Raw genomic sequence first — 25,948 nt, 5'->3', positions numbered from 1 at the left:
CCAATGTGTAAACAGCGGCTCTTATCTTGGCCAAGGGGTTTCACAAAGGGCTGGTGGAACCGTTGGCCATGTGTGTACAGGGGCCAAAAGGATCTTGGCGCCAATGGCCAACTGCGTTTACACGTTGGCGCTTCATTCAGTTGGTCGTCAGCCGTCAGAGAGGACGGTAGTGAAATATTTACGAAAATAATAAATTTATCTATGTCAATAATAGTGTAGATTTTAGGAAATAAAATAACCTTGCAAATGTTTAATGTATTTCCTAAAAAAGATAAATGTTCTTATCAGAATATTCAAAAAATTGTTAATATTTCAAATAATTTAATTTTACTACGGGGTTATTATTTTTTAATCAAATTTTTCTGACAACGTCTATGACCTAGAATTTCCTAGACTTTTCCATTCCATGTCCATCTTTCATGAAGAGCCAATGCCAAGTGATTGGTTCGCCAATGTGTAAACAGCGGCTCTTATCTTGGCCAAGGGGTTTCACAAAGGGCTGGTGGAACCGTTGGCCATGTGTGTACAGGGGCCATTTGATGTGTGGACAAAAAACCGACACGAATCGGTTGGCCGGCAAGCGCAAGCGCCAACTGCAAACTTACGGCCAAGTAGCCCTCTACACACATGGCCAAGGGGGTTGGTGGAACTGTTGGCCATGTGTGTACAGCGGCCAATAGACAGAGCTGTCAATGTGGATGATAGAATCCTTAAGCTAGGAACACACTACGCGGACGTCCGTCGTAAATCGACCGCGGACGGGAATCTGGACAATGGAAATACACATAACCGTGCAAACTATCGGTCGACGGACGCGGACGTGGCCTTGAGCGCACGGACGTCCGATCGAAATCTGGCTCTCTGGATGTTTTGTTCCGTGCACACTGATAGGTCGCGGTCGCGGTCGTTTTACGACGGACGTCCGCGTAGTATGTTCCTAGCTTCAAACAAAGGATACTATAGACTAGACAGCCAAATAATAATACCACTACCGAACGAGATGGTCACATACAAATTATAATAAGAGTGACAGAGAGCAAAATGTTATTTTTTGTCTTTGTCATAGTTTCACTTTTTCGCCGCTGCCACAAACGAGTTTGTGGCAAACAATAAGGACGTGACTTGTCAAGCTTATTATCCGCCCAAATTACGTAGGTTGTTTATGGTAAACTGTCAGCCATTTTTAAAGTGATTCTTAAATTCGCTCCATTATTCTATATCTGTCCCTTACGGGTGTACGCTTGTGTCAAGTCTAAAGCTAGGAACACACTACGCGGACGTCCGTCGTGAATCGACCGCGGACGGGAATCTGGCCAATGAAATTACACATAACCGTGCAAACTATCGGTCGACGGACGTGGACGTGGCCTTGAGCGCATGGACGTCCAATCGAAATCTGGCTCGCTGGATGTTTTGTTCCGTGCACACTGATCGGTCGCGGTCGCGGTCGATTCACGACGGACGTCCGCGTAGTATGTTCCTAGCTTAATGAATCACAGTTTTTTTAGTATTGAGCGTTACGTCCGTATAATATTAGGTCCATGATGTATGTATGTATGTATTTTATTTTATGTAACATGGTTCTAGTTCTAACACATGGAATACAAATATAAGTATAAGTACCTAAGTAATAAAAAATGAATGTTTATAAGTCATAAATGTCATAATCCAATGAAAATATGCAAACAAAATTCTTGCTAATATAATTATCTAAAATAAATAAGAATATATAATAATGTATGATGCCATTTAAAGCTCTGTTTGTTGAATAAGGTATTTATTTTTATTAAAAACTGGGACGGGTAGTTAGGCGCATAAAAACTAAACTGTATTTCAATAAAAATAAATATAATCTTAATCACGATCACAACTGCCACTAAAATAAATAATCTTAATCTTAATCTAATTACTTAAACCTACGCTGTGTACTTTCAATTATCAAATGCTTCTGGTTTGCTTTGTTGTAGATTTAAAATTAAAGACAATTACAGTACATTAAATTCACAGCGAAACATAATCATGTTCCAAATAGAGAAAAAGGTTTTATAAACAAACAATTGACTAACGGCTTACTCCTGAATCGAACTTGAAAATAGTCATAAAAAATTAAGTCTTTTGTTTTTTAAAATAATATAAGTTGTTTAAATTTCGAACGGCGTTGGTGCTTCTGGGTCAATGACTTTTCCAGCGATGACGACCAAGTTGTCGAGGCGGTCGATGATGAAGAACATGAACGGTCGGTCGACGCTGAAGCGGCGGGGCTCTTTGATGCTGGACAATGGGATGTTCTTGAGGGACTCTTGAACCGCGTTGGATGCTGTAAATTAAACGCTTAATTATGAACTTTTTTTTTGTATAATCCTTCAAACATTGACTATAAGTAGTAAGCTTGGAAATTTACTGTATGACACAATAGAGAAAATGGTGCGAAAAAAAAGTTAGTGCACTGATGTTTCTAGTACTTTCTGGGCATTTCGCGAGAAGAATCACCAAACAAAAAATTTTTTAAGGTAGGTACATTTTATGTTTTTCCTACTCAGAATCACGAGCCCTTTCGATCTAGGATAAAAAAAAACGAGAGACAAAAAAGTAGTCTCAAAATGTTCTATTATTTTGCATACTTTCCACTTTATAACCGCTGGGTTTGAAAAATAGTAACGAATAGGACTTGTGAAAAGGGCTTGTGATTCTGCGTAAGAAAAACATTATATTTACCTATTTCGGAAAAAAAAAACATTTTTTACTTTTTTCGCAAAAGTGCCCTACAATATCAGGTGATCTCTTCATACATTTGCCATTACTTTCCAACTAGACGTCTAGGCAAGTACGATGTAACAAGTACCTGAGAGTTGTGTCGCAGACGTGTCGGTGTTGTCGACGCGAACCGCGACGTGTTGCACCAACTCCTGCACGAAGAGTCCCTCCGCTGAAGACACTCCTGACAGCTCGGCGTCACGGCTGAAGATGCTGCTCACTCCAAACTGCAATACATAGATAGATAGATAGATAAATAGGATACTCTTTATTGGCACACCTCAGCAAAAGATACAGTGGAGACAAAACAAATAATTATAAATAGAGGCAGACAACAGGCGGTCTTATCGCTAAAGAGCGATCTCTACCAGTCAACCGTTGGGTAGCGGAAATAAAAACATAATCAAAATATAAATTTATGAAAAAATACTTTCAAAAAATATAAATAAACACTCCATTCTTTCACAAGTGCTAATCGTTAGATTGAACTTTATATAGGTGTCAGGTCGAAAACACAAAAAAAATATATTTTTTTGAACAATAGCCGAAATTGGTATACTTTGGCCCAAGCTCAGCACAATGCTTCAAGATGGTAGTGACAATCCTGCACGGTCAAGCTGGTCATCGATTAGTAAAATACTAGTATATTCTCAATGAGGACAAAAACTTTACTTGAAATTAAGGTGAGCGTCAGAATGGCGGGTGTACATCAGGGATGTAACGGAAGTGCTTTTAACGGAAGCGGAAGCGGAAGCAGAAGTTTAGAATTTAGTTTAACGGAAGCAGAAGCGGAACCGGAACCAGAAGCGGAGTTTATAGATGTTTGAAAACGAAAAGAAAAATACCACATAGGTATTACATAAACCAAAAATAACTAAATTACCTAGAACTTTTAGGTGTTTATGAACTAGGAATTTAAGAATTGGCTTGGAATATTACTTAAACAATCCAAAAATTAAAATCACCTTAGTTGTTTACTCACTAAAAATCACATAAGAATAATCAACCTTTTTAGGGTTCCGTAGTCAACTAGGAACCCTTATAGTTTCGCCATGTCTGTCTGTCCGTCCGTCCGTCCGTCCGTCCGTCCGTCCGTCCGTCCGCGGATAATCTCAGTAACCGTAAGCACTAGAAAGCTGAAATTTGGTACCAATATGTATATCAATCACGCCAACAAAGTGCAAAAATAAAAAATGGAAAAAAATGTTTTATTAGGGTACCCCCCCTACATGTAAAGTGGGGGCGGATATTTTTTTTTATTCCAACCCCAACGTGTGATATATTGTTGGATAGGTATTAAAAAATGTAGCTTTCCGGTGAAGGAAAACATCGTGAGGAAACCGGACTAATTCCAATAAGGTCTAGTTTACCCTTCGGGTTGGAAGGTCAGATGGCAGTCGCTTTCGTAAAAACTAGTGCCTACGCCAAATCTTGGGATTAGTTGTCAAAGCGGACCCCAGGCTCCCATGAGCCGTGGCAAAAGCCGGGATAACGCAAGGAGGAGGTATTAAAAAATGAAGAAGGGTTTACTAAGATCGTTTTTTGATAATATTAATATTTTCGGAAATAATCGCTTCTAAAGGAAAAAAAAGTGCGTCCCCCCCCCTCTAACTTTTGAACCCTATGTTCAAAAAATATGAAAAAAATCACAATAGTAGATCTTTATAAAAACTTTCTAGGAAAATTGTTTTGAACTTAATAGGTTCAGTAGTTTTTGAGAAAAATACGGAAAACTACGGAACCCTACACTGAGCGTGGCCCGACACGCTCTTGGCCGGCGGTTTTTTATGCCGTAAAAGGTTTTAGAAACGGAAAGAAAAGTTACCCGTTAGGTATAATACAATCCAAAACTAACCAGTTAAAGTTATACTTATGTGTAATTGCACACAATTAAATTTTTAAATTAAATGAAGTGATTCTAAAAGAAGTAGGTAAGTAGGTAAATTGTATTTAATAAACAAAAGCTTGGCAGCTTTATCTTCCTGCAGTCTGCTTCTAAGGGGATCGTAGATATAAGCCCTGCACCACTGAATAGTTGTTCACTCGCTACAGAACTAGGTGGACAGGACAAAATATTGGCGCGAAAATCGAATGAAGCGATTGATATTTAGTATCGCAACACGTGGCAGCGGAGAGATGAGCGAATGACAGGTATAAACCTTTTGGTCTTTGATGTACGCCGCTCATGTCCCACCGTCGCGCTAGGTTTCAACATCCGCTATAACTTCTGTTTGAAAAATAACAGAACCGGAACCGAAGCGGATGTGTAAAACAAAACGGAAGTTCCGCAGAAACGGAAGCAGAAGCAGAGCTCCGTTACATCCCTAGTGTACATCAAGCAATCCTGGTGTGGTATACGTCAGGAGTTAGTGCTAGCAATGTGCCAAATGTGCGCCAAAATTCGAGCAATGTGCTCTTTAAACTCCAGAGATATTTAAGAAATTAATGATACCCGCCATTCTGACGTCAGGTTGGCGGGTGCACTTCCAGTTCTAGCTAATGGCTGCCTACTCAAGGGGGAAAGTACTTCCTAAGGTTAGTGCTCGCAATGTGCTTCCACATGTATGAAGCACAAACTAATTCACAGAGCCGTTGAAGAGTAATATGGGATTGAATAAATATATATATAAATGCCTGCTGAAATAAAATAGCAATGTTCATTGCCTGCAATGCAGCATTAACATGCAGGCGCTTTACACAAAAAAGTGATACACATACATAAATAAAATAAATAAATCTCTCTCGATAGTTTTTAAAATCCTTATTCCTCGCTTCCTGGGCCTCTTCACTTAAATTGCCTATTGGAATCAGGTGCTCAGATATTATTGCGGAATAACTGCTGCGTAAAACTGCTGTTTTTCTGCGTTTTGAGCCATCACTGGATTCCACAAAATCCTTTTGAGGCCTCCCTCCTTTTTGTTGTTCTGGTTTTGAAAAATGCAGTTTAAATCGGCATTCACCGCTGAGCCATGTCTTCTCTTTTTCTAAGAATTTTTTTTTATAGCTGTTACACTTGGCCACTTTATATTGAATTCAGTCTTAAAATTACGTGCCTCTACGATGATTTTGTGTTTTAGATGATCAGGACAGTTGGTTTTAAGCATTAAAAATTTATTATTTTGTCTTTTGGTATTTATAAAGGTTTTGTATTTACTTTTAAATATCGTGTTGCACAATTCTCGTCGTTGAAGTAAAATTGAATCGCTTTTCTCATCTGAAACCGTCGAAATGAATAGAAATAACCTTAGGGTAAAATATTACGCACTAAATCATTGTTTTAGTGCGAAAAAGTTACATTTTCGCTACAGTAAAAACGCCTGATCAAATAGTCAGAGCAAAAAATTTTGTCCGTTTTCGAAAAACGGACAACATCTTTTGCTTTCGAATAAAGAATAATAATAACGACCAATTTTTTAGCTATCGTGCCTAAAAAGTATCAAATGATGTTAACCATTATCGGAATTATGACCATTTTTATTAAATTACAATATAAGTTACTATTATCCAAATATCACAAACACAATAGTGTTTTTAGAATATAAAATACGTAAAACGTAATCAACATACCTTGCCCAAGATAAGACATTGCGGATTTTGAGTTATTATTACTGCTATAACTTGAAACAAGTCTATTTAATAATCGATGCTAATTACCACTGAACGTGACATATGAAATCTTAGACCTTTGACATAATGCAACTTATGCAACTACGTAATGACAACTGATAATGAAGGTATTTTGCTGCAATGAGGTACAATACTTCCCTGGTCATACATATATTTCAATTTCAGTACAAAATACCCACAATTGCTAAGTTGAGTTTTGAACACAGCAATGTATGGGCGGGTTCCAGTGTGTGACGTCAGAATGGCGGGTATCATTAATTTCTTAAATATGTCTGGAGTTTAAAGAGCACATTGCTCGAATTTTGGCGCACATTTGGCACATTGCTAGCACTAACTCCTGACGTATACCATACCACACCAGGATTGCTTGATGTACACCCAATCGAAAACAGGACTTCGGAAGACTGCAAAATAAGAATTGTATACAATCTGTCAGATCAATCTGAAAATTCATAATAAAGTTGGTGTAGTATGAATTTTATGATTCTGATTAAGTATGTATGAAGGAAGGAGGTAAGGAGGAGAACCAACTGCTGAGAACAATATTGCCGATTGAAGGGTCCTATGAATCTTATCGCCTGATACCTTTTACTATCCTTCTCAGCCTCAGCGGATTCATAAGGTTAGCGTCAACTTACATTGAATCGAGAGAACGCGGTTGCGTGCTCATGGTCGTGGGCTCGCGCACAGCGCTCTCGCCTCACGGCGGCATCCGCTAGAGGTTTGCTTTTTTATAATATAAATAATTTTATAGTAAGTGAGAAAATATTAACAGGCAGGCAACCATGCTACCCGTGCTGATGTTTAATATGATATAAAGTAGTGTTAGATATTTTTTTACACATTTTAAATATCGCGCCTTTTAATTTAAGGAATGAATAGACGTGCATACAGACCACAGATGCGTCGATTTTGGTGTAGTTCGAAGTCAAGTAATTGTTTTTTTTGTGGCAACATTGTAGACCCCTATTCTGATCAGAGGGTTTACTATGAAAAACAAAATTCGCTGTCAACCTCTCTCACTCAAAATGCGTAGTAGTGATAGAGAGAGGCCTCCATTAAACGAATTACGATTTTCGTCAAATTTTCACAGCCGGCCGACTATTCTCATAGCTCATATAATTTATTTTAAGCACATAAAGCACGCTAGTGTTGAATTAGTTCAATCCCCATGTTATTTTATATTATTTATAACGAATCTTATAGGGAATATAATATTTGATAGATTTAAATAACATAAAATAAATGTATAAATGTAACATTTGGCGAGAACTTCAGCTTTTATTCGACTTTTATAATAGACCCCATATTACCTCTCTCTTCTACTCGCGCCCTTCCCATTTGTTCACCTTGTATTGTATTTAGTCCAAAATGTCGAATTTAGAGGTGTTTGACGTGTAAATTGTAACATATTTTTTCTACAAAACTATGAACTAAGTAGTCTAAATAGTTTTATTCCAAATATTTGTGACAAGTGTAAGATAAGTCACTAGGTTAGATAATTAAAGGCAGCATAAGGACAAGATAAAAGTGACCCGATGAGGTTCAGATGTGAAACAAGTAGTTTACCTTCCATGTAGCATTTCTTTCGTTTATAGACAACCCACCCTCCTTTTGCTACATCCAGGGTGCGATGGGATTACTGATATCTAAAATATGGAGCCTCTTCGGGAACGAAGGTAATTATTAATCATATAGTCTTTTGTACTTATGATCTGTCAAAACAATTCTATAATGTGTCGAAATTATATCTATATCACATTATGTACCACAACGAGCTTGTGAAGGATACCTTAAGTTCTCTAAGTCAATAACACCCATATATTAAACCAAATTGTTTACAAACATTACAGAACACAAGTTGGTGCTAGTGGGGTTGGATAATGCAGGCAAGACCACTATCCTGTACCAGCTGCTTCTCGGCGAGGCGGTCCACACGCGGCCCACGATCGGCTCTAATGTGGAAGAGGTTGTGTGGAGAAACTTGCGTTTTGTCATGTGGGACCTCGGCGGGCAACAGAGCTTGCGCTCTGCTTGGAATACATATTACACTAATAGCGAGGTAAATATATCTAATTATGTAAAAAAAAACCTGGAATTGAATATGAGCTATTTATATGATAATTAAATTGCAAAGACCAATGTTTTCCTGATTATATTGCCAGCATGGTACTCATCATCATCCTCCTTGCGCTATCCCGGCATTTGCAATGGCTCATGGGTGCCGCTGCCTGGGGTCCGCTTTGACAACTAATCCCAAGATTTGGCATGACTAGTTTTTACGAAAGTGACTGTCATCTGACCTTCCAACCCGAAGAGTAACTAGACCTTATTGGAATTAGTCCTCCTGGTGGTTTCCTCACGGTGTTTTCCTTCACCGAAAAGCGACTGGCAAATATCAAATGACATTTTGCACCTAAATTCGGAAAAACTCATTGGTGCGAGCCGGGGTTCGAACCCGCGACCTCCGGAGCGAAAGTCACACGCTCTTACCGCTAGGCTACCAGCGCTTGCGAGCATGTCACTATCATTATATTTTCAAACAGCATGGCAGTAATAGTATCAAGAATAATTAAAAATGTTGTAAAGCAAAATAGTTCTTGGCCTAAAAGCATGTTTAATTTAATTAGTGATTTCTCCACCGTAGTCTAGATTATAAATGACATGTACAATAAGCACTTTATTTGAATAAAGAATATTTTGACTATTGACATTCTCAGTTAAGTTCGGGACTTTGGAGCTTGATATAGATAAGAAGATGAAACTCTTTTTACAGCTGCTTGCTGTTGCACAAGCATAATTTGATAAAATGATATATTACTAAACTATTTCTATTAGCTGTGCTGTGCAGTTCTCCTGTAATGTAGTTTTTTTATTATATTGTAATTTTATTAAAGCTATTTCCTATATTTCAACCTATTCAAATTATGGCCAAGTAGTTATGTAGATACACATGGTGTTTTTAGTTTCCAAGTCAACATGCAGCAAAAAATAAATACAATAAGTGCAATTGCCCTTGTTAACAAACTGCAAAACAAATTAGTTTGTGTTTATTTCTTTATAGTATACATAATTTTATAATTTTTGAGTCTAGCACTTTTTGCAAGCTTTTATTTAACTTGTGACGTTGTATGTCATCATTTGTATGTATGCATCTACATGGTAAATCCTGCAAGTAAAAAAAAAAAAATATAAGTCTGGTGGCAATCTCATATTGTGTGTTGAGCTGATCTGATGATATAAACAGAGGCCACAGGAATTCTGCAATATAACATTGCATCTTGATTATGTTTGGGGCTGCTACAACGGTCTTTTTTTTTTTTTTTTTTTTTTTTTTTTATACTACGTCGGTGGCAAACAAGTATACGGCGCGCCTGATGTAAAGCGGTCACCGTAACCTATGGACGCCTGCAACTCAAACAGTGTCACAAACAGCGTTGGCACCCCATTAGAAACTTGTACATTCCCTTTTGCTGTGTTAAGTACACAGCAAAAAGGAGTGTACAAGTCTGGATAAGTATAAGGCCTGAGGAAAAAAAAAACAGAGAAACAAAAGCTTTTATCAACAATGTAATTTTTACAAGCTTTTTATTTACTTGCAATGTATGTAAGTAACTATGTACCTGTGTATGTATGTTTGTCAGAGTGAATTCTTGTAAGTTTAATTTCACCTACTGCCTGTATTCCAATGAAACTAGAAGTAGATGACAATGCAAATAATGGTTACATGGAGCTGATATGATGAAGGAGTGAGGGGGTAGCCATACTAAGTGATAAAATGAAGTAACACGATTTTAGAATGGTCTTGATGACTATTAATTGCCTCTGGAAAAAATGACAAAACCAGCCATTATGCATTATTTTTATGTGTGAAAATCTTTGGAAGTAATTAAAATTGGAATAGACATTTTTGATGCGGCAACTTGCCAGGCGAAGTAATTTTATTATTTGTATACCAGTGTCTATATTCGTTTATTTTTTGGTATGAATATGTAGCTATTCTGCTTTGTTAGTGACATAATTCGTAATTACTTTAAATTAAATGTGCATTATTTATACTGCAATGCCAGCATTGCGATTTCACAAGTATAAATTACACCCTTAAGAATACTAAAACCATGCAGCATTCAAAATGTGGTGCTTATATTTTCACAACTAAGGCTTACATTACTATATTAATTTTCATCACACCCGCACTTTAAATGTGCTATTGCACGCAGGCGGAGCGTGAGTTATAGAAAAATCGTTCTACCAAGGGAATAATGAAATTTCTAGTACCGTATTTAACTTTTTTACATCTATTTACATATTTTTTGCATTGCGAGTGTGATGAAAAACATTGTGTGTAACTCGGGGAGTATGAATATTACAAACTCGAGTCTTTAAATCGCTCCGGCAAGCCGTCGCGATTTAACTTACTCTCGTTACTAATATTCAACTTCCTCCCCTTGTTGCACAATGTACTATTATTTGGCCCAGCTTTTAGAAGATAAATTATAAAACCTGGCAGGCAAGTAATTATGGTCGAGTGATAAATGATAAAACAGCAGGCCATCCCTATCGCACTATTTGTAAGTGCGATAGGAACGGCCCGATGTCTTATCGTTTATCGCGTGACCATGGTTGCCTGGCTGGTCATAGAGTGAACCAAACATCAAAGAACATGAGCATTTATGCTGTAGTTTTTTACATGACTGCAATTGCTATATTATATTCTTAATGAAAAAAAAAATTAAATATTTATTTTTCAAGTAGGCATATTACAATGCGCATATGAACGTCAAATAAAGCTACGCCGCATATATTGTATATATATATATATTGGCATTATTTATAATTGTCTGTTGAGTTTTGCAAAGCATTGATAATTTATTGTCTTTGACCATAATTTTAGGTAAGTTTTTCTAATATGTACGTGTATATTAGTATAAGCTGGTATTTAAGAGTCAATTTGAGTATGTATGGTAGTCAAATTACAGCTTGTAATATTTTCGCTTATTGTGATATGACGGTTATATTCGTCTAATTTGTGGGAGTTGCATTAGGAAAAACATATTTTTCTCAAACATGCAATGAAATATTGTCTTTACGTTCCTTAAAATGGGCTGGGAAGTATCGCTTTTTGGGCGCAACAACTCGAGAGGACTGTAAAGGGATTTCATATTATTTTTTAGGCCTAGGCCTGCAAAGTAACTTTTTTTTATAAAATATTGTCCTTTAGAGCATTTTTTTTTATTTCATTGTATGTTTGAGAAAAGCACTATACATGCCTCGGCGTGAAAACGGATTCCCGGCCTCGTATCCCTATCCTATCCTATATACCCACTTGGCCGGAAATCCTCATTTTCCCGGCCTCTGATGTAATGTACTATTAAATCAATCTAAATGGCCAAACTGGCACCAAATGCAAAATATGTATGTGTTTCCTAATTTTACCGAAACCTTAAAAAGCGAACTAGAATAATTTATTCCGTTGCTGTACGTAAACCGCAAATCCTGTAAAATAGGTTTCTGACGTCATTTTATCGAGCCCTGGGATATTACCATAAACATGAGCTGATTCTTTAGTCTTACATAACTTATTGCCTGTTTCAAAAGTATTAACTAAGTACATACTGTCCACAACTAAACAAAATGTCATAATACTCATAATGTAGTTAACATTCTCCACAACATCTTATAAACCAATGGGTGGTATTTAAACGAAAATCAAAAAAATTACTTTTTTTACGCAAATATAGTCCAAATTCATATCAAAAATACTAATTGACCAGCAAAATTTGCAACTCAAAATATTACTAAATACACTTCAATAATATTCGTGGCGTGCATCTATTTTAACTTTTAGTAAAGCTTTTTCATGATTGCATCGCTAATAATTACTAACGCACAGTATACCTAGCAACGCTTTTTTTTTTAAATGTAGCTTCTATTTTTACATAATATACAGCAGTTTAATCTAAATGACACAGCATTTTATTCTAATTGCAATCATTTTTTTTATTAATTACAACATAAAGTGTCCAGCAAAAAAAAAAAAAAATTTAAAGCGCATTCAGAAAAGAACGGCTTTTTTAACCGCCGCCTAAAATATCTTAAAAGAAGGTGGTCAGGTTCTCTATTAGTTTGTATTTTTTCTTAATGTTTGTTCCTCGATATCTCCGTCGTTACTGGACCGATTTTGAAATTTTTTTTGATTGGTTGTATATACATACAGATTGGTCCCATTTTTCTCAGAACCCAGTTCTGATGATGGGATCCTGGAGAAATCGAGGGAACTCCTCAAATCTTCAGATCTTCTTCTGCCTTTCAAGGCATACATATGGCGATTTTTGTGTTTTTAAAAGAACAGCATGCATTTACGTACGGAACAGTGACATTTGGTGCAGTGGAACTGCTGATGATGGTCAGAACGGAACTCCTCAAATCTGAACGGCACGCTTATACTGACTTTGGTATTTTTATAAGAACAGCATGCACTTACGTCCAGAAAAGTGACATTTGGTGCAGTGGAACTGCAGATGATGGTCAGAACCGAACTCCTCAAATCTGAATGGCACACTTATAGTGACTTTGGTATTTTTATAAAAACAGCATGGATTTCAGAACAGTAACATTTATTTTGCATATTGACTTTTCAAGTCAAATTTTGTCAAGCTTCTATTTCTTATAATCGGATTCATGAGGAATTGAGGAAACTCCTCAAACCCCGGTATACGTATATTGATTTTTGTTGCCATCAAATAATTAAAGCATTAAAAGCAGTTTAAAAAAATACCTACACATTTCTACATAATCCAACATTCGCAAGTAGCTTTCACCAGAACCCCAAAGGCGGCGGTTTTTTTCTCTTAAAACTTATTGACTACTTCTAACCTAACCTAACCCACTTTTCTCACAAAAGTTTGTTTCCGTGAGGGTCAAAGTTCTAACCTAATCTAACCCACTTATCTCACAAAAGTTTGTTTCTCTGAGAGTCGCAGTTCTAACCTGGATCCCACTGGCCCGGGAAAGACAAGTGGGTATGTCCGACTCCCATGGACTCCCTTGGGGTGTTCCGACGCTCGCCTTGGGTGGGGTTTCGGGAACACGGTTGTAGACCACCGTTGCCCCGCCAGCGTTGCCCTTGCGGGCCCGGCTCTTGTGGCTGGTCATGCAGCCTACTCCGCTGAAGGTACCCTTAAAACGCTTGAGGGCCTTCCAGCACAGAAACTCTTCAGGCGGGTGATGTAGCTCCCGGTCCATCACTCGCAAGTTTCGGTTAGGGCGGCATCAGTCTCTCTGCGAAGACTCATCGCCGCCTGCCTGGCCTTCTGCGGCGCTGAGCTCGCGCACTTTTTCGGCGGCCTCCTTTTGCGTCATGACAACGACGCTAAAGGTGGTCACTGCCTCCCACTCCTCTTCACTGCTAAGCATATGGCATATTAGCGCCGGCAGTGAGAGATCACCCCCTATAACCGTGAACAGAGCAGCGCGAGGCTCATCCCAAGCAGGGCACTCTTCGCGCGTGTGTTGGGCCGTGTCCACTGCTCTTCGATCACAATGGTGACACGCTGTAGTAGGCTCCTTCCCACCCTCTCACACAGGTACCAGCCGAAGCAGCCGTGCCCCGTCAGGAGCTGTGTGAGATGGAAAGAAGGTGCGCCGTACTTACGTTCCACCCATTCTTTTAGAACGGGCCGAACAGCGGCCGCTTCTTTCTGGTTCCCGGCTAGTTCCCGGGATCTCCAAACGCTCGAAGAGCACTTCTCGTGCTTCTTCTCTCCACTTTTGGATTTCTTGAGGGGCAGGCCAGTTCTCTTCCCTCCTTGCTGCCGTCACCCGCCAATAGACCGCGGTTTGAACCTTGGCTTCAAGGTCCCACGGCGGGCTTCCGGCTAGTAGGCTAGCTGCCGCGTACGAATTGTCGCGGTACGCTCGAGCCACCCTGAGAACTATAGCTCGTTGAGGACGACGCAGAAGGGCCTCACTTTTAGATCTCAGGGTGTCCGCCCATATTGGCGCCCCGTAGAGGGCCATTGAACGTACCACGCTCATATAGAGTCGTCTACATGCTCCTCCTGGCCCGTCCAGATTTGGGAGAATACGCCCAAGCGCGCCGGCAGCAGCCAGCAATTTTGGGGCCAGACGCTTGAAGTGTTCCTCGAACCTACCGTCGAGAACGAGTCCCAGGTACTTCATCGTCGACCCGATGGCTATGGAAGTTCCCCCCACTGTAATTTGGGCTCCCTCCGGAGGTTTATTTCGAGGCCCGTGGAAGACCGGAACCTCGGATTTGTGCAGTGCGACTTCCAGACCTAGCGCCCGAATCCTATGCACTACGTGTGCTACCCCAGCTGTGGCTACATAGGCGGCCTCCCTGTAGGTTCTGCCACGGGCCGACACGAGAGTGTCATCAGCATAGCAGGAGATGCTGACCCCCCGCAGAGTGGCCCCGCGTAAGACCCAATCGTATCCAATGTTCCACAGGAGCGGCCCCAACACCGAGCCCTGTGGAACACCGCACGCCATTTTCCGTCTTCCCCAGCCATATTTAGTTGGGAATACCACAAGCCGCCCGGCAAAGTATTCCGCCACTGTGTTTTGTAGATGATTGGACACATTGTGATATTTGAGTGCCGCCTTTATTGTCTCCCAGGGTAAGGTATTGAATGCATTCGAAATGTCTAGTGACACAGGCATCACAGTCCCACCCTGGGAGATCTCCTCTTCTGCGAAGTCCCTTACGTGGGCAATTGCGTCTAGTGTCGAACGCTGCGGACGGAAGCCATATTGGCAATCGCTCAGACCCGGCTGCATGCTCTTAACGAGACGGGCGGCGACTATACTTTCGAAGACCTTGCTCGTCTCGTCAAGCAGCACTATGGGGCGATATGCTGACGGCTGATCAGGTGGGCGCCCGTTCTTCCGAAGGAGCACCAACTTGCCTGTTTTCCACCTATCGGGAAAACGCCCCTGGGTTAGGCACGCAGTGAAAAGGTTTCTGACTCTTTCCTCCATCTCGCTGAGCGCGACTACCAGGGCTCGCCCAGGTATGCCGTCTGGCTCGGGTGCTGTCTTTTTGGAGCGGAGTTTCAAGACAGCAATACTCAGTTCGACCTCCGTGACTGGCGGTACCTCTCTAACCACGTCTGGTGGTATGGCACAACCAGATGCCATAGCTGGTGGCACAAAGCCGCCCCTTTCTAGGAAAAGAGCACTGACAACTCGTTCCAAAAGATCTGGCTCGAGACTGCTGGTCAGTGGGGGGGGGGGGGGGGGGGGGGCAGGGCCGGAGCTTTTGCCTTACGCTCCGATACGATCTGCCCCATGGATCCCTGTTGAGCGCTTCCCTGGCCTCTTTGGCCTGCGCGATAGCATTATGCAGCGTTTTACGAGCGGCCCTGTACAATTCGTAAAAAGCATCTTCCTCTTCTTGAACTCGGATGCGCCTTCTTCTACTTCTTGTGTATTGACGGCGCGCAGCCACGCAAGCGTTTCGCAATTGATTCTGGCAGTGAATTCTAGCAATGAGTTCTGGTATCCACTAGTACACCCGTCGTTTCGTCGAAAGAAGTTTTGCTCTAGGCATCGCTGCGTCGCAGATGCGAATCAGCGCAGCTCCGAGTTGTTCCACCTCATGCTCAACCCTAACGTCCACTGAACCATTACTTTGCCCCCAAGACTCAACGATGGCCGCCTCCTTGGGCACAGTTCTAACCTTTTTTTTTTTTTTGACCCAGGGGAATCCGTTATGGATCCCACTGGCCCGGGAGAAGCCAGTGGGTATGTCCGACTCGCACGGACTAAACCCCCTGGGGCGTTCCGCCGCTCGCTCTTTGGACGGGGTTTCGGGCACTCGGTTGCAGGCCTCCGATACCCCGTCAGCGTTGCCCTTGCGGGCCCTTCTCGAAGACTGCTTAGGCAGCTTACTCCGCTGAAGGCCCTCGGAACACGGGAGGGCCTTCCAGCTCGGAACCTCGTTTAGGTGGGTGATGGGACTCCCGATCCATCACCCGCAGGTTCCATGGGCGCCAGAAGAGTTCCGGCGCCCGGCGGTGGACATGGTCTTTGGTTCCACCGCTAACCTAGTCGGCCGCAAAGGATAGGGAGAACGGCGCACCGTAATACCGGCACTCCTCTTCCCTTGCGGCCCCACCAATGCCGCTACAGCGGAGCGGCCCCGCCAAGGTCGCAGGGGGTAGGGAGAGTGGCGTACCGCTATACCATCACGCCTCTCCTCCTGCGATCCCACCTCGGCTACCGTGGGAGGGCACAGAGCGGCATCCCATACTGCCGGATCTTCCCTCCCACGGCAGTCCTCCCAAATGCGTCTCAAGTGGGCTTTACAAGCCCATTTGGAGCATCCTCCTCGGGCCAGCTCGCCCAGCAACAAGCCGGCCCTGGGTACCTCTTAAGCTTCGCCGTGGGTGACCAGTCCACGGTTACTAAGCCCCCCCACCACGGCAAGGTGGGCACCCTCGGGAGGGGGGGGGGGGGGCACAGTTCTAACCTAACCTAACCCACTTTTCTCACAAAAGTTTGTTTCAGTGAGGGTCGCAGTTCTAACCTAACCTAACCCAATTTTCTAGCAAAAGTTTGTTTTCGTGACGGTGACAGTTCTGTTCCTTAGAAATAATGCAATGAATTAAGATATTGTAGCTATAATAATTATTAAATTAGCTGAACGTGAATACTTAAAAAATAAGAAAAAAGGATGTATGCTCTTCGAATTGAATAATTTGCTATGAAGACGGGTAAATTGCTGCGCAATTAGTATTTTTGATAAGATTGTTGTATTTTTGTTCCTAAAGGAATTTAATTGTCTTGCATTAGAGGAAAAAAGTAATGTCGTGCTGATGTGTATTTTGGAATAATCTGCATTACTAGTTTTGTTAATCATTTAGTTTATTTGCAGTGAAGTAATTAATTTGATGTACAGAAGTATATTATTGATGACGATAAATTGATAGGCGATTATTTTTTTGCTGTGCGCTTAATAATATCCCTAAACCAATTGCAGTACCTAGATAACAAAAGACAATTTTAACGCGCAAAGCGGTAATATTTTTACAGGTCTAACGTCTTGCTTGAGTGATGACTAGGTGTTAGCAATATATTGAAAGGAATGTTGTGCACAGTTCGTGATAATGGTGATCGACTCGACGGACCGGCAGCGCCTGGGCATCAGTCGCGAGGAGCTGCACCGCATGCTGGCGCACGAGGAGCTCGGCCGCGCGTGCCTACTCGTCTACGCCAACAAACAGGTGCCGTACCTACCATAGCGTATTATTAGCATACATAGTTCCGGAAGTTCAATATTGCTAACGAGAGTAAGTTAAATCGCGACGGCTTGCCGGAATTCAAGTTTGCAATATAAAAAACTTGTGAAAAAGTAAGTAAGTAAATATTCTTTATTGCACCACAAAGATAACAGATTACAAATAGCAGAATAACAAACATATAGGTAGCAAGTAGCAACAGGCGGTCTTATCGCTGTAAGTGATCTCCACCAGACAACCTTAGGGTAGCAGGAAATAAAGAAAATAAATTTTGAAAATAGAGAAATTCTCAAATTGGAAATTTTGGAATGATGTAAAATACTCGTATGGTAAAAAACATTTCATAACTCGCTAGGCAGAACGATTTTTCCAACTGACACTCTGTCTGCGTGCATACATTTAATGTGCGAGTGTGATGAAGATATAATAATACTTAAATAACACACACACACACACAAATGGACCTCAAGTTGTGCCAACATGAATAATTTTGTCCCATCTCTGGGTTCAAGTTACGCGGCCGTATGAAAGTACAAGGCCGCGTCAATCTGCAGGATCAAAGTACAGTTTCAAACAGACCAAGATGTGAAAAAAATACTTGTAAGTGCGACTTACTGATATACCAATAATGAATCTTATCTAAATACAGCAAAGCCTGGGATCGGAAAGCAAACTTATCGACCTCTGACTCGGAGCAGTTCTAATCTTTATGTATCTAGGTCCAACTTCGATAACGACTGCCGATTCGAAGGGTATCTGTGCCTCTTCTGAAAACCAGCACGGGTCTGAGATACGGACAAACATATAAAATACGCATGTTATTTTATCCAAAAATATTTATTTTGTTCAATATATTAAGTTGTACATCGTTAGATATATCTACAGATACAGATCCATGAATAATATAATTAATAAGCGCACAATATTTAGGATAATTTATTTTTTGAAATACTTAATAAATAATAATAATAAAAAAGCCGGCCAAGAGCGTGTCGGGCCACGCTCAGTGTAGGGTTCCGTAGTTTTCCGTATTTTTCTCAAAAACTACTGAACCTACCAAGTTCAAAACAATTTTCCTAGAAAGTCTTTATAAAGTTCTACTTTTGTGATTTTTTTCATATTTTTTAAACATATGGTTCAAAAGTTAGAGGGAGGGGGGACGCACTTTTTTTCCTTTAGGAGCGATTATTTCCGAAAATATTAATATTATCAAAAAACAATCTTAGTAAACCGGCCCTTATTCATTTTTAAATATCTATCCAACAATATATCACACGTTGGGGTTGGAATGAAAAAAAATATCATCCCCCACTTTACATGTACGGGGGGTGAGCAATTCCCGAATAGTTTGTACATTTGGACCACGTCTCCGATTTTGATAAAAATTGGTAGGCTGATAGAGTCCATGATGCTGAGCAAGAGCCACTAGGTTTCCCAAAATGTCCTAGGTTGTTTGTATGAAACCTTCCTTTTTTGTTACCAGATTTCTATACATTTTCGGTAACAAAAAAGGAAAGTTTCATACAAACAACCTAGGACATTTTGGGAAACCTAGTGGATCTTGCTCAGCATCATGGAATCTATCAGCCTACCAATTTTTATCAAAATCGGAGACCTGATCCAAATGTACAAACTTTTCGGGAATTGCTGGGGTACCCTAATAAAACATTTTTTTCCATTTTTTATTTTTGCACTTTGTTGGCGTGATTGGTACCAAATTTCAGCTTTCTAGTACTAACGGTTACTGAGATTATCCGCGGACGGACGGACGGACAGACGGACGGATGGACGGACAGACAGACATGGCGAAACTATAAGGGTTCCTAGTTGACTACGGAACCCTAAAAAGGATACTGTGAGCCCATAGATTTTGTAGGAAACTAGACTTTCTTTACAAAAATGAACATTCTTTTGCTTCATTGACAATAAAAACAAACCAAAATTATAAGTGGATACATTTCGTTTAGTGGGTTTTAGATCATAGATGGTCCTTGCCCACCCATTGGTGCTACAAAAGCAGTATAAAATGTAAAAATATTCAACATTCTCTCTGAGTTGATTTAATATAGTAGTCAGTAGCGATAAGGCAGGTATTTAGCGGCCTTGTGATACGAAATAAAGTAAACTGAAAGACATGTGTGGCTGACGTCTTGCTGATGTCAGTGTCAACATATGTAATTGTATGTATACTATGTATAGTTAGAGATGACTACTTATAAATTCTTATTATAAGTGAAGAATTGGTATGTTTAAAAAAAAAAACTGCAGATTTTTTTGCTTTTAGTAAGATTAATTAGTAATATTTTGGACTATAACATTCCGCCCTTTTACCGATGGAAAATATGTCTTGAATATTATTTAGTTTATGCTCAGTACTGCTGGCCCGACTAGTTTGCCTTGATCAGGCTAGCAGCTTGCTTATCAAAATGCAAGTACATCTTGTCCCGTGCAGGTCGCTCGGTATGTTGTCACTGTTGTTAGGTAATGACCAAGCTATGTTGGCACCCTGAGTAAAACAATGTGTAGATAAGTATACTATAATTGGTCAAACATAAAAAAACACCCTGATTATTGAACACCCTTGGTATTTTCTAGTCACCTAAATTCTCCATAGGTATGTGCTAAATTGTAAATGGTGTTATTGAATTTTCAGGACGTGAAAGGCTCAATGAGCGCTGCTGAAATATCGGAGCAACTGGACCTGACGTCTATCAAGCAACACCCGTGGCACATACAGGCGTGCTGCGCGCTCACCGGAGAAGGGTAACTTTCTTACTGATATTAATTTAAGAGGATACTCATATAGCTTATTTAAAGCCACTTACAGGTCGAACGCGATTGAATATTATTATTTTACCTTTTTTTCCGACGAATCGGCCAGGTTGCACTGATCGTGGCCACGTAAGAGTCTTCTTTAAGGCTTTAAATATGTGTACAAAGCGCGAGAACTTAGTGTAATATCGATGTAACTTACCTTCGGTGTTATTACTGCGCATGGGTCTAGACTAAAAGTAAGGCTAGTTTCACTTAACGCGTCTGCTTATCATTTGCCTACTACAATGAATTTCGGGCAGTCTTAAAAACGTGTTAGTAGAGCGGCGAGAGGGTCTCGGAAAAAATTGATGTGACTGGAGAGTATACTGCTGACAAGTGGTATCGTTGTGATCGGTAGACTTTACTGAGTACGAAATAATGACTTGTCGCATTCTCAGACTGTGGGGGGGTTAACTATGACGTCACAAAGATCGCGGTCCCGGGTTTCAATTTTTTGCCAATTTATCTAGAACCCCTTATCCAATTTTGAAAAATGAGGTGTCGATTGAAACCGTATAACATGCTGATTAAGATTTATTATATGTGAAAAGTATAGTTTTGTTAGTTATTTTTTAATTAATAATAATGCAAAAAATACTTTTTTTTTACTCTCTTTTTTGATTTTTGTGACTCAAAAAGGCAATGAAAACGGCCACTTAGCTAAAAAATATGTTATATAAATCATTTAACTACATTATTAAGCTATCTGTTGCTTTTTAAATTTCTACGATCGGATAATAAATAAGCAAACTACAACCACATACCTGTAGGCGGGGAGTACCGCTTGACACGCGTTCCCATACATTCGGCGTCTACCAAATTACACCTCGCGCAAAATTCGTTTCAAGCAGATATACCTCTAATCTTATTCATCGTAACCTATCAATATTGGTATCATTTGAAAGTACAATTAAAGTACTTTAAGAAACAATGTCAATCATTTTCTTAAAATCAATAATCGCCAGTCTGCGGTGGTTACAAAGGAAAAAAGTGGGTATGCAATTTGACTGGTTTCCTAGGTTTGATACCCTAGACGAGTTTAAAAGGGGAGGTAAAGGTGACATATGGGTTGTTCTCTGGCCTAAAAGCTATACAGAGGGTCAGGGGAGAAAAAAACTAGGGTTTACGTTTAGTTTTAAGTTATTTTTTCTTTTATTTGTTGATTTTATTGTGTTTAATTTTTTTGTAATTTTATCAAGGATACACGTTGGTTTCTTTTGCTGAAAATTCCCTTTTTTATGAGAAATGTTATGAATTTCATGGCATTTTCCGATAGAGACTAAAATTAACTTTCAAATAAGGCCACATAGTCATACTGATACATAGTCATACCCTTAATATTATATAAGTAAAAGTATGACTATGTGGCCTACTGATACATAGTCATACCCTTAATATTATATAAGTAAAAGTATGACTATGTGGCCTTATTTGAAAGTTAATTTTAGTCTTTATCGGAAAAAGCCATAAAATTCATAACATTTCTCATAAAAAAGGCAACTTTTAGCAAAAGAAACCAACGTGTATCCTTGATAAAATTACAAAAAAATTAAACACAATAAAATCAACAAATAAAGGAAAAATAACTTAAAACTAAACTTAAACCCTAGTTTTTTCTTCCCTGACCCTCTGTGTAGCTTTTAGGCCAGAGAAAAACCCATATGTCACCCTTACCTCCCCTTTTAAACTCGTCTAGGGTATCAAACCTAGGAAACCAGTCAAATTGCATACCCACTTTTTTCCTTTGTAACCACCACAGACTGGCGATTATTGATTTAAAAAAAAATGATTGACATTGTTTTTTAAAGTACTTTAATTGTGCTTTCAAATGATATCAATATTGATAGGTTACGATGAATAAGATTAGAGGTATATCTGCTTGAAACGAATTTTGCGCGAGGTGTAATTTGGTAGACGCCGAATGTATGGGAACGCGTGTCAAGCGGTACTCCCCGCCTACAGGTATGTGGTTGTAGTTTGCTTATTTATTATCCGATCGTAGAAATTTAAAAAGGAACAGATAGCTTAATAATGTAGTTAAATGATTTATATAACATATTTTTTAGCTAAGTGGCCGTTTTCATTGCCTTTTTGAGTCACAAAAATCAAAAAAGAGTAAAAAAAAAGTATTTTTTGCATTATTATTAATTAAAAAATAACTAACAAAACTATACTTTTCACATATAATAAATCTTAATCAGCATGTTATACGCTTTCAATCGACACCTCATTTTTCAAAATTGGATAAGGGGTTCTAGACAAATTGGCAAAAAATTGAAACCCGGGACCGCGATCTTTGTGACGTCATAGCTAACCCCCCCACAGTCTGAGAATGCGACAAGTCATTATTTCGTATTCAGTAAAGTCTACCGATCACAACGATACCACTTGTCAGCAGTATACTCTCCAGTCACATCAACTTCAAAACTAGACGACTTTTTTCAATTCCGCCGCCTTACTATGTGTGAAAACGTGTAAATCAGCCTAATAAGGTTTAATGTTTTTTTCAACTGCCATGTATCGTGGCGGTTTTCCAAAATGTTGAACCCGCCAGATTCATACTGTGTTTGCAATATCAATAACTTGGCGAGCTCCATGTGGATTGACATTCCAATCGCTTTATATTTAATTTTCTATGCGAGTTGACTACCCCAATAAAGTATCTTCAGAATACTGTACCTCACCTGAAGTGAAGGCGAGAACCATTTTCCTTATAATTTTAGCTTGTAATATTAATTCTTGTTCCAGGCTACATTTAGGGCTCGAGTGGATCGCGAGTCGGATAAAAAAGAAATGATAGTCCACCGGTGCGTTATATACTTATATTGTTAACTTTTAAATTACGTTTAAAACCAGTAGCCTTATCACTAGCTTGACACTGAGATGTTCTGTAACTTCTGTAGCTTGTACTTTTATGCATCTCCCTGTAGGGAAATGTGGGCACAGAACGTGCGCAGATTTTATCCAATATGCCAGTGTCAAGCTCGTGACAAGACTACAAATGACAGGATTCCTCACGTAACTGGCATGCAAATCCTAACTAATAAGTAGATATAATGGAAATCAACTTTTAAAGTGAATTTCTATGACGTTATAATTAGCTAATATGTTAAGTTTATATTGAAAAGCTGCCTGTTATTTCAACCAGCGTCACTGGGTATATTATAATTATAACACATTTTAAAACTTACATTTAATTATGATTTGTTTGTATTAATCATCAAAGTTGAATAATCCTGTTTATATTTCACTTCTAAACCTAGATCAATAGTTCTACTCCGATGTTCTGTGTAAGGGTGATTCTCTGTAAGGATGTTCAACAAACAGTCCCCTGGCAATGATTTTTTGAAATATTTATTAATGAAATCCTAAATAGTTAGTATAATTTAATAAAACCCATTTGCCTTAATTAAATTATACAAACTATTTCTGATTTTATAAATAAATATTTTAAAAAATCATTGCCAGGGGACTGTTTGTTGAACATCCTTACAGAGAATCACCCGTAAAGCAAATGAAGGGTACATGGAAATAAATCAGTCGAATATTTTTTTTATGAGATTTTAATCTCAAAATGTAGAGGTTTCAATGAACTTCATTATGTTATTAGACTTATTAGTTACAACTTCGATTGCCATTGTGTTTGTAAATATAAGTTTTTTTTTCTCACTTTAAAACCTAAATACGGAACCCTAAAACATTACTGACAAACCGCGATAACTGAAAATGTTATCAAAGTGACTAGACATTCTTTCCGTGTGTTCCCTTCATATCAGGGATGTTGCGGAGGCAGATTTTTTGACATCCGCGGATGCGGATGCAGATGCGGATTTTTCAAGTCCCACATCTGCAGATGCGGATGCGGATGCGGATGCGAATGTGAGGATAGGCACTTACTCAGGCATATTAAAAACACAAAATTTGATCAAAGAAGTTATATTTATTCAAAAAGATAACGTTTCATATTTAAAAATCTTAGAAATTAAGATAAAGGTGGGCCAACGATACTAAAAATCATAGAATTCTATGAAATAAGGGTGGATTCCTGTTGATGTTTGCAACTTTGCAATAGGCGCAACCCGCGATCCACGAATCACAGACGTGTAACGAGACTCGTATTGGCCAATGGTGAATTTACCGTGCACGTGGGCCGCGTCTAAGTCGTTCCTGTACCGACCTGTTCAACATCCGCATCATGCGAATGCTCCGTATTGATTTTTGCGGAGGCGGATGCGGATTTTGAAAATGATGCGGAAGTTCCGCGCGTGCGGATGCGGATGCGAATATCCGCAACATCCCTGCTTCATATATTGTGACAGTTATGCAATAACGATTTCGATGATGATAAGGTACAGTCACGAGCTTTAATTTGTGACCCATTTTCGGTAAACGTTAGAACATTCATAATGCAGTAAGGTCGAAACTTTAGTGTATCATAAAAAGTCATATCTAATCGACTCTTGAAATGACAACCTCTTTGCAAAAAGCTATCATTACGGTTTTCGACATATTTCCTGTCAGTGTCAGTCAAGAAAATAGTTTAATGTGAAGGACGAACGTAAACGTCGATAGTAAACATTATGGAATTGACAGCGTTAAAATATTAGCTCTAAATAGCGAAAGTTTGCTACACGATATTCAACCTTGGGTGGGTCCCAAATTAAAGCTCGTGACTGTACCTCTTTGTATGAAAAACCACAGATACACAGTTAAAATATTCGAGAATATATTATGTGTGCACTAAGGGTAATTTTTTATGTTACGAAACTATTATATGTATAATCACCATTTTCCTCAATTCACCAATGCCATGAAAACATTTGATTAGTCAATTTTAAATCGTCAGTAAATTAAAAAAATATTAACTAATAATATTACGTAACTGACTATCTGACAAACAGGGAATCAGGGAAAATTACCGGTAGTGCACTAAACTCATGAAAACAGTACAAGAACTCCTGCGACAATAACGAAGCTGAGAGTTGCCGTGGTCGACAACAGTCAATTATTCTTAATATCGGAATGTATAAATACCAAATAAAATTTAATTTGGGATATTCATTTTTTTCTTCTACGAACATAATTATTATGCTAATGATACGAGTATCATTATTTGATTGCTTGACTGCTACATATCCGAACCTAAAGCTTATAATATGCTTTTTAACAGGTTTATTCATACTGAAATTATTATTATTACACATGGTTCTTATTCCTGATACTGAAGAACGTAAAAAACAATTATGCATTGATTTTTGACATTATGGAGACATTTATTCAATGGCTCAGTGTTCATCCGCAAATGAATTAAAGTTCCCAGTACCTACTATATCCCGCGGGATTCGAACCCCCAGTTAACTTTGTAGCCTCTTTTTATATATTTAGAGGAAACTACTGTAAATAATAAAATATCATGTCTTGATACTCTTGACAGTTGATGGATCTTACATGAACACGTTTAGATCCGGAATCTACACAGAGAACCTCCTATA

General features: G+C 39.3%; 1 protein-coding gene and 1 long non-coding RNA gene across 3 annotated transcripts; one reads left to right on the top strand and one right to left on the bottom strand.

Annotated features, from left to right (window-relative positions):
• Nucleotides 1–1,829: 1,829 nt before the first annotated feature.
• Nucleotides 1,830–3,384, bottom strand: LOC125241643. Its single transcript, XR_007178754.1, has 2 exons — nucleotides 2,843–3,384; nucleotides 1,830–2,317 (listed from the first exon to the last, which is right to left on the bottom strand). It is a non-coding gene; the product is annotated as an uncharacterized LOC125241643 (long non-coding RNA).
• Nucleotides 3,385–7,550: 4,166 nt separating this feature from the next.
• LOC125241027 (ADP-ribosylation factor-like protein 5B) lies at nucleotides 7,551–25,511 on the top strand. 2 transcript variants are annotated; one of them, XR_007178707.1, is made up of 6 exons: nucleotides 7,551–8,060; nucleotides 8,235–8,443; nucleotides 17,502–17,627; nucleotides 20,296–20,405; nucleotides 23,205–23,752; nucleotides 23,968–25,511. XR_007178707.1 is itself a non-coding variant. In XM_048149301.1 (5 exons), the coding sequence occupies exons 1-5, from the start codon at nucleotides 8,015–8,017 to the stop codon at nucleotides 23,251–23,253; spliced, it is 540 nt and encodes a 179-aa protein (XP_048005258.1). In that variant the 5' UTR covers nucleotides 7,551–8,014; the 3' UTR covers nucleotides 23,254–25,511. The 2 variants fall into 2 exon arrangements, 1 of the variants encoding a protein (XP_048005258.1); XM_048149301.1 differs by having other exon boundaries at nucleotides 23,205–25,511.
• The last annotated feature ends 437 nt before the right edge of the window (nucleotides 25,512–25,948 follow it).

The sequence above is a fragment of the Leguminivora glycinivorella genome, chromosome Z (genome assembly GCF_023078275.1).
Source record: "Leguminivora glycinivorella isolate SPB_JAAS2020 chromosome Z, LegGlyc_1.1, whole genome shotgun sequence".
In the NCBI taxonomy this organism is placed as follows: Eukaryota; Metazoa; Arthropoda; class Insecta; order Lepidoptera; family Tortricidae; genus Leguminivora; species Leguminivora glycinivorella.
Note: the sequence above shows the minus strand (reverse complement) of the source record. Positions and strands in the feature narration are given on the sequence as shown.

Excerpts from the sequence above, each read along its gene's own strand:
- LOC125241027 (XM_048149301.1), top strand. The coding sequence starts at position 8,015 with ATGGGATTACTGATATCTAAAATATGGAGCCTCTTCGGGAACGAAG. Across the intron at positions 8,444-17,501 it reads CATATTACACTAATAGCGAG|TTCGTGATAATGGTGATCGA; the intron begins GTAAATATATCT and ends TGTTGTGCACAG. Across the intron at positions 20,406-23,204 it reads TGCGCGCTCACCGGAGAAGG|GCTACATTTAGGGCTCGAGT; the intron begins GTAACTTTCTTA and ends TTCTTGTTCCAG.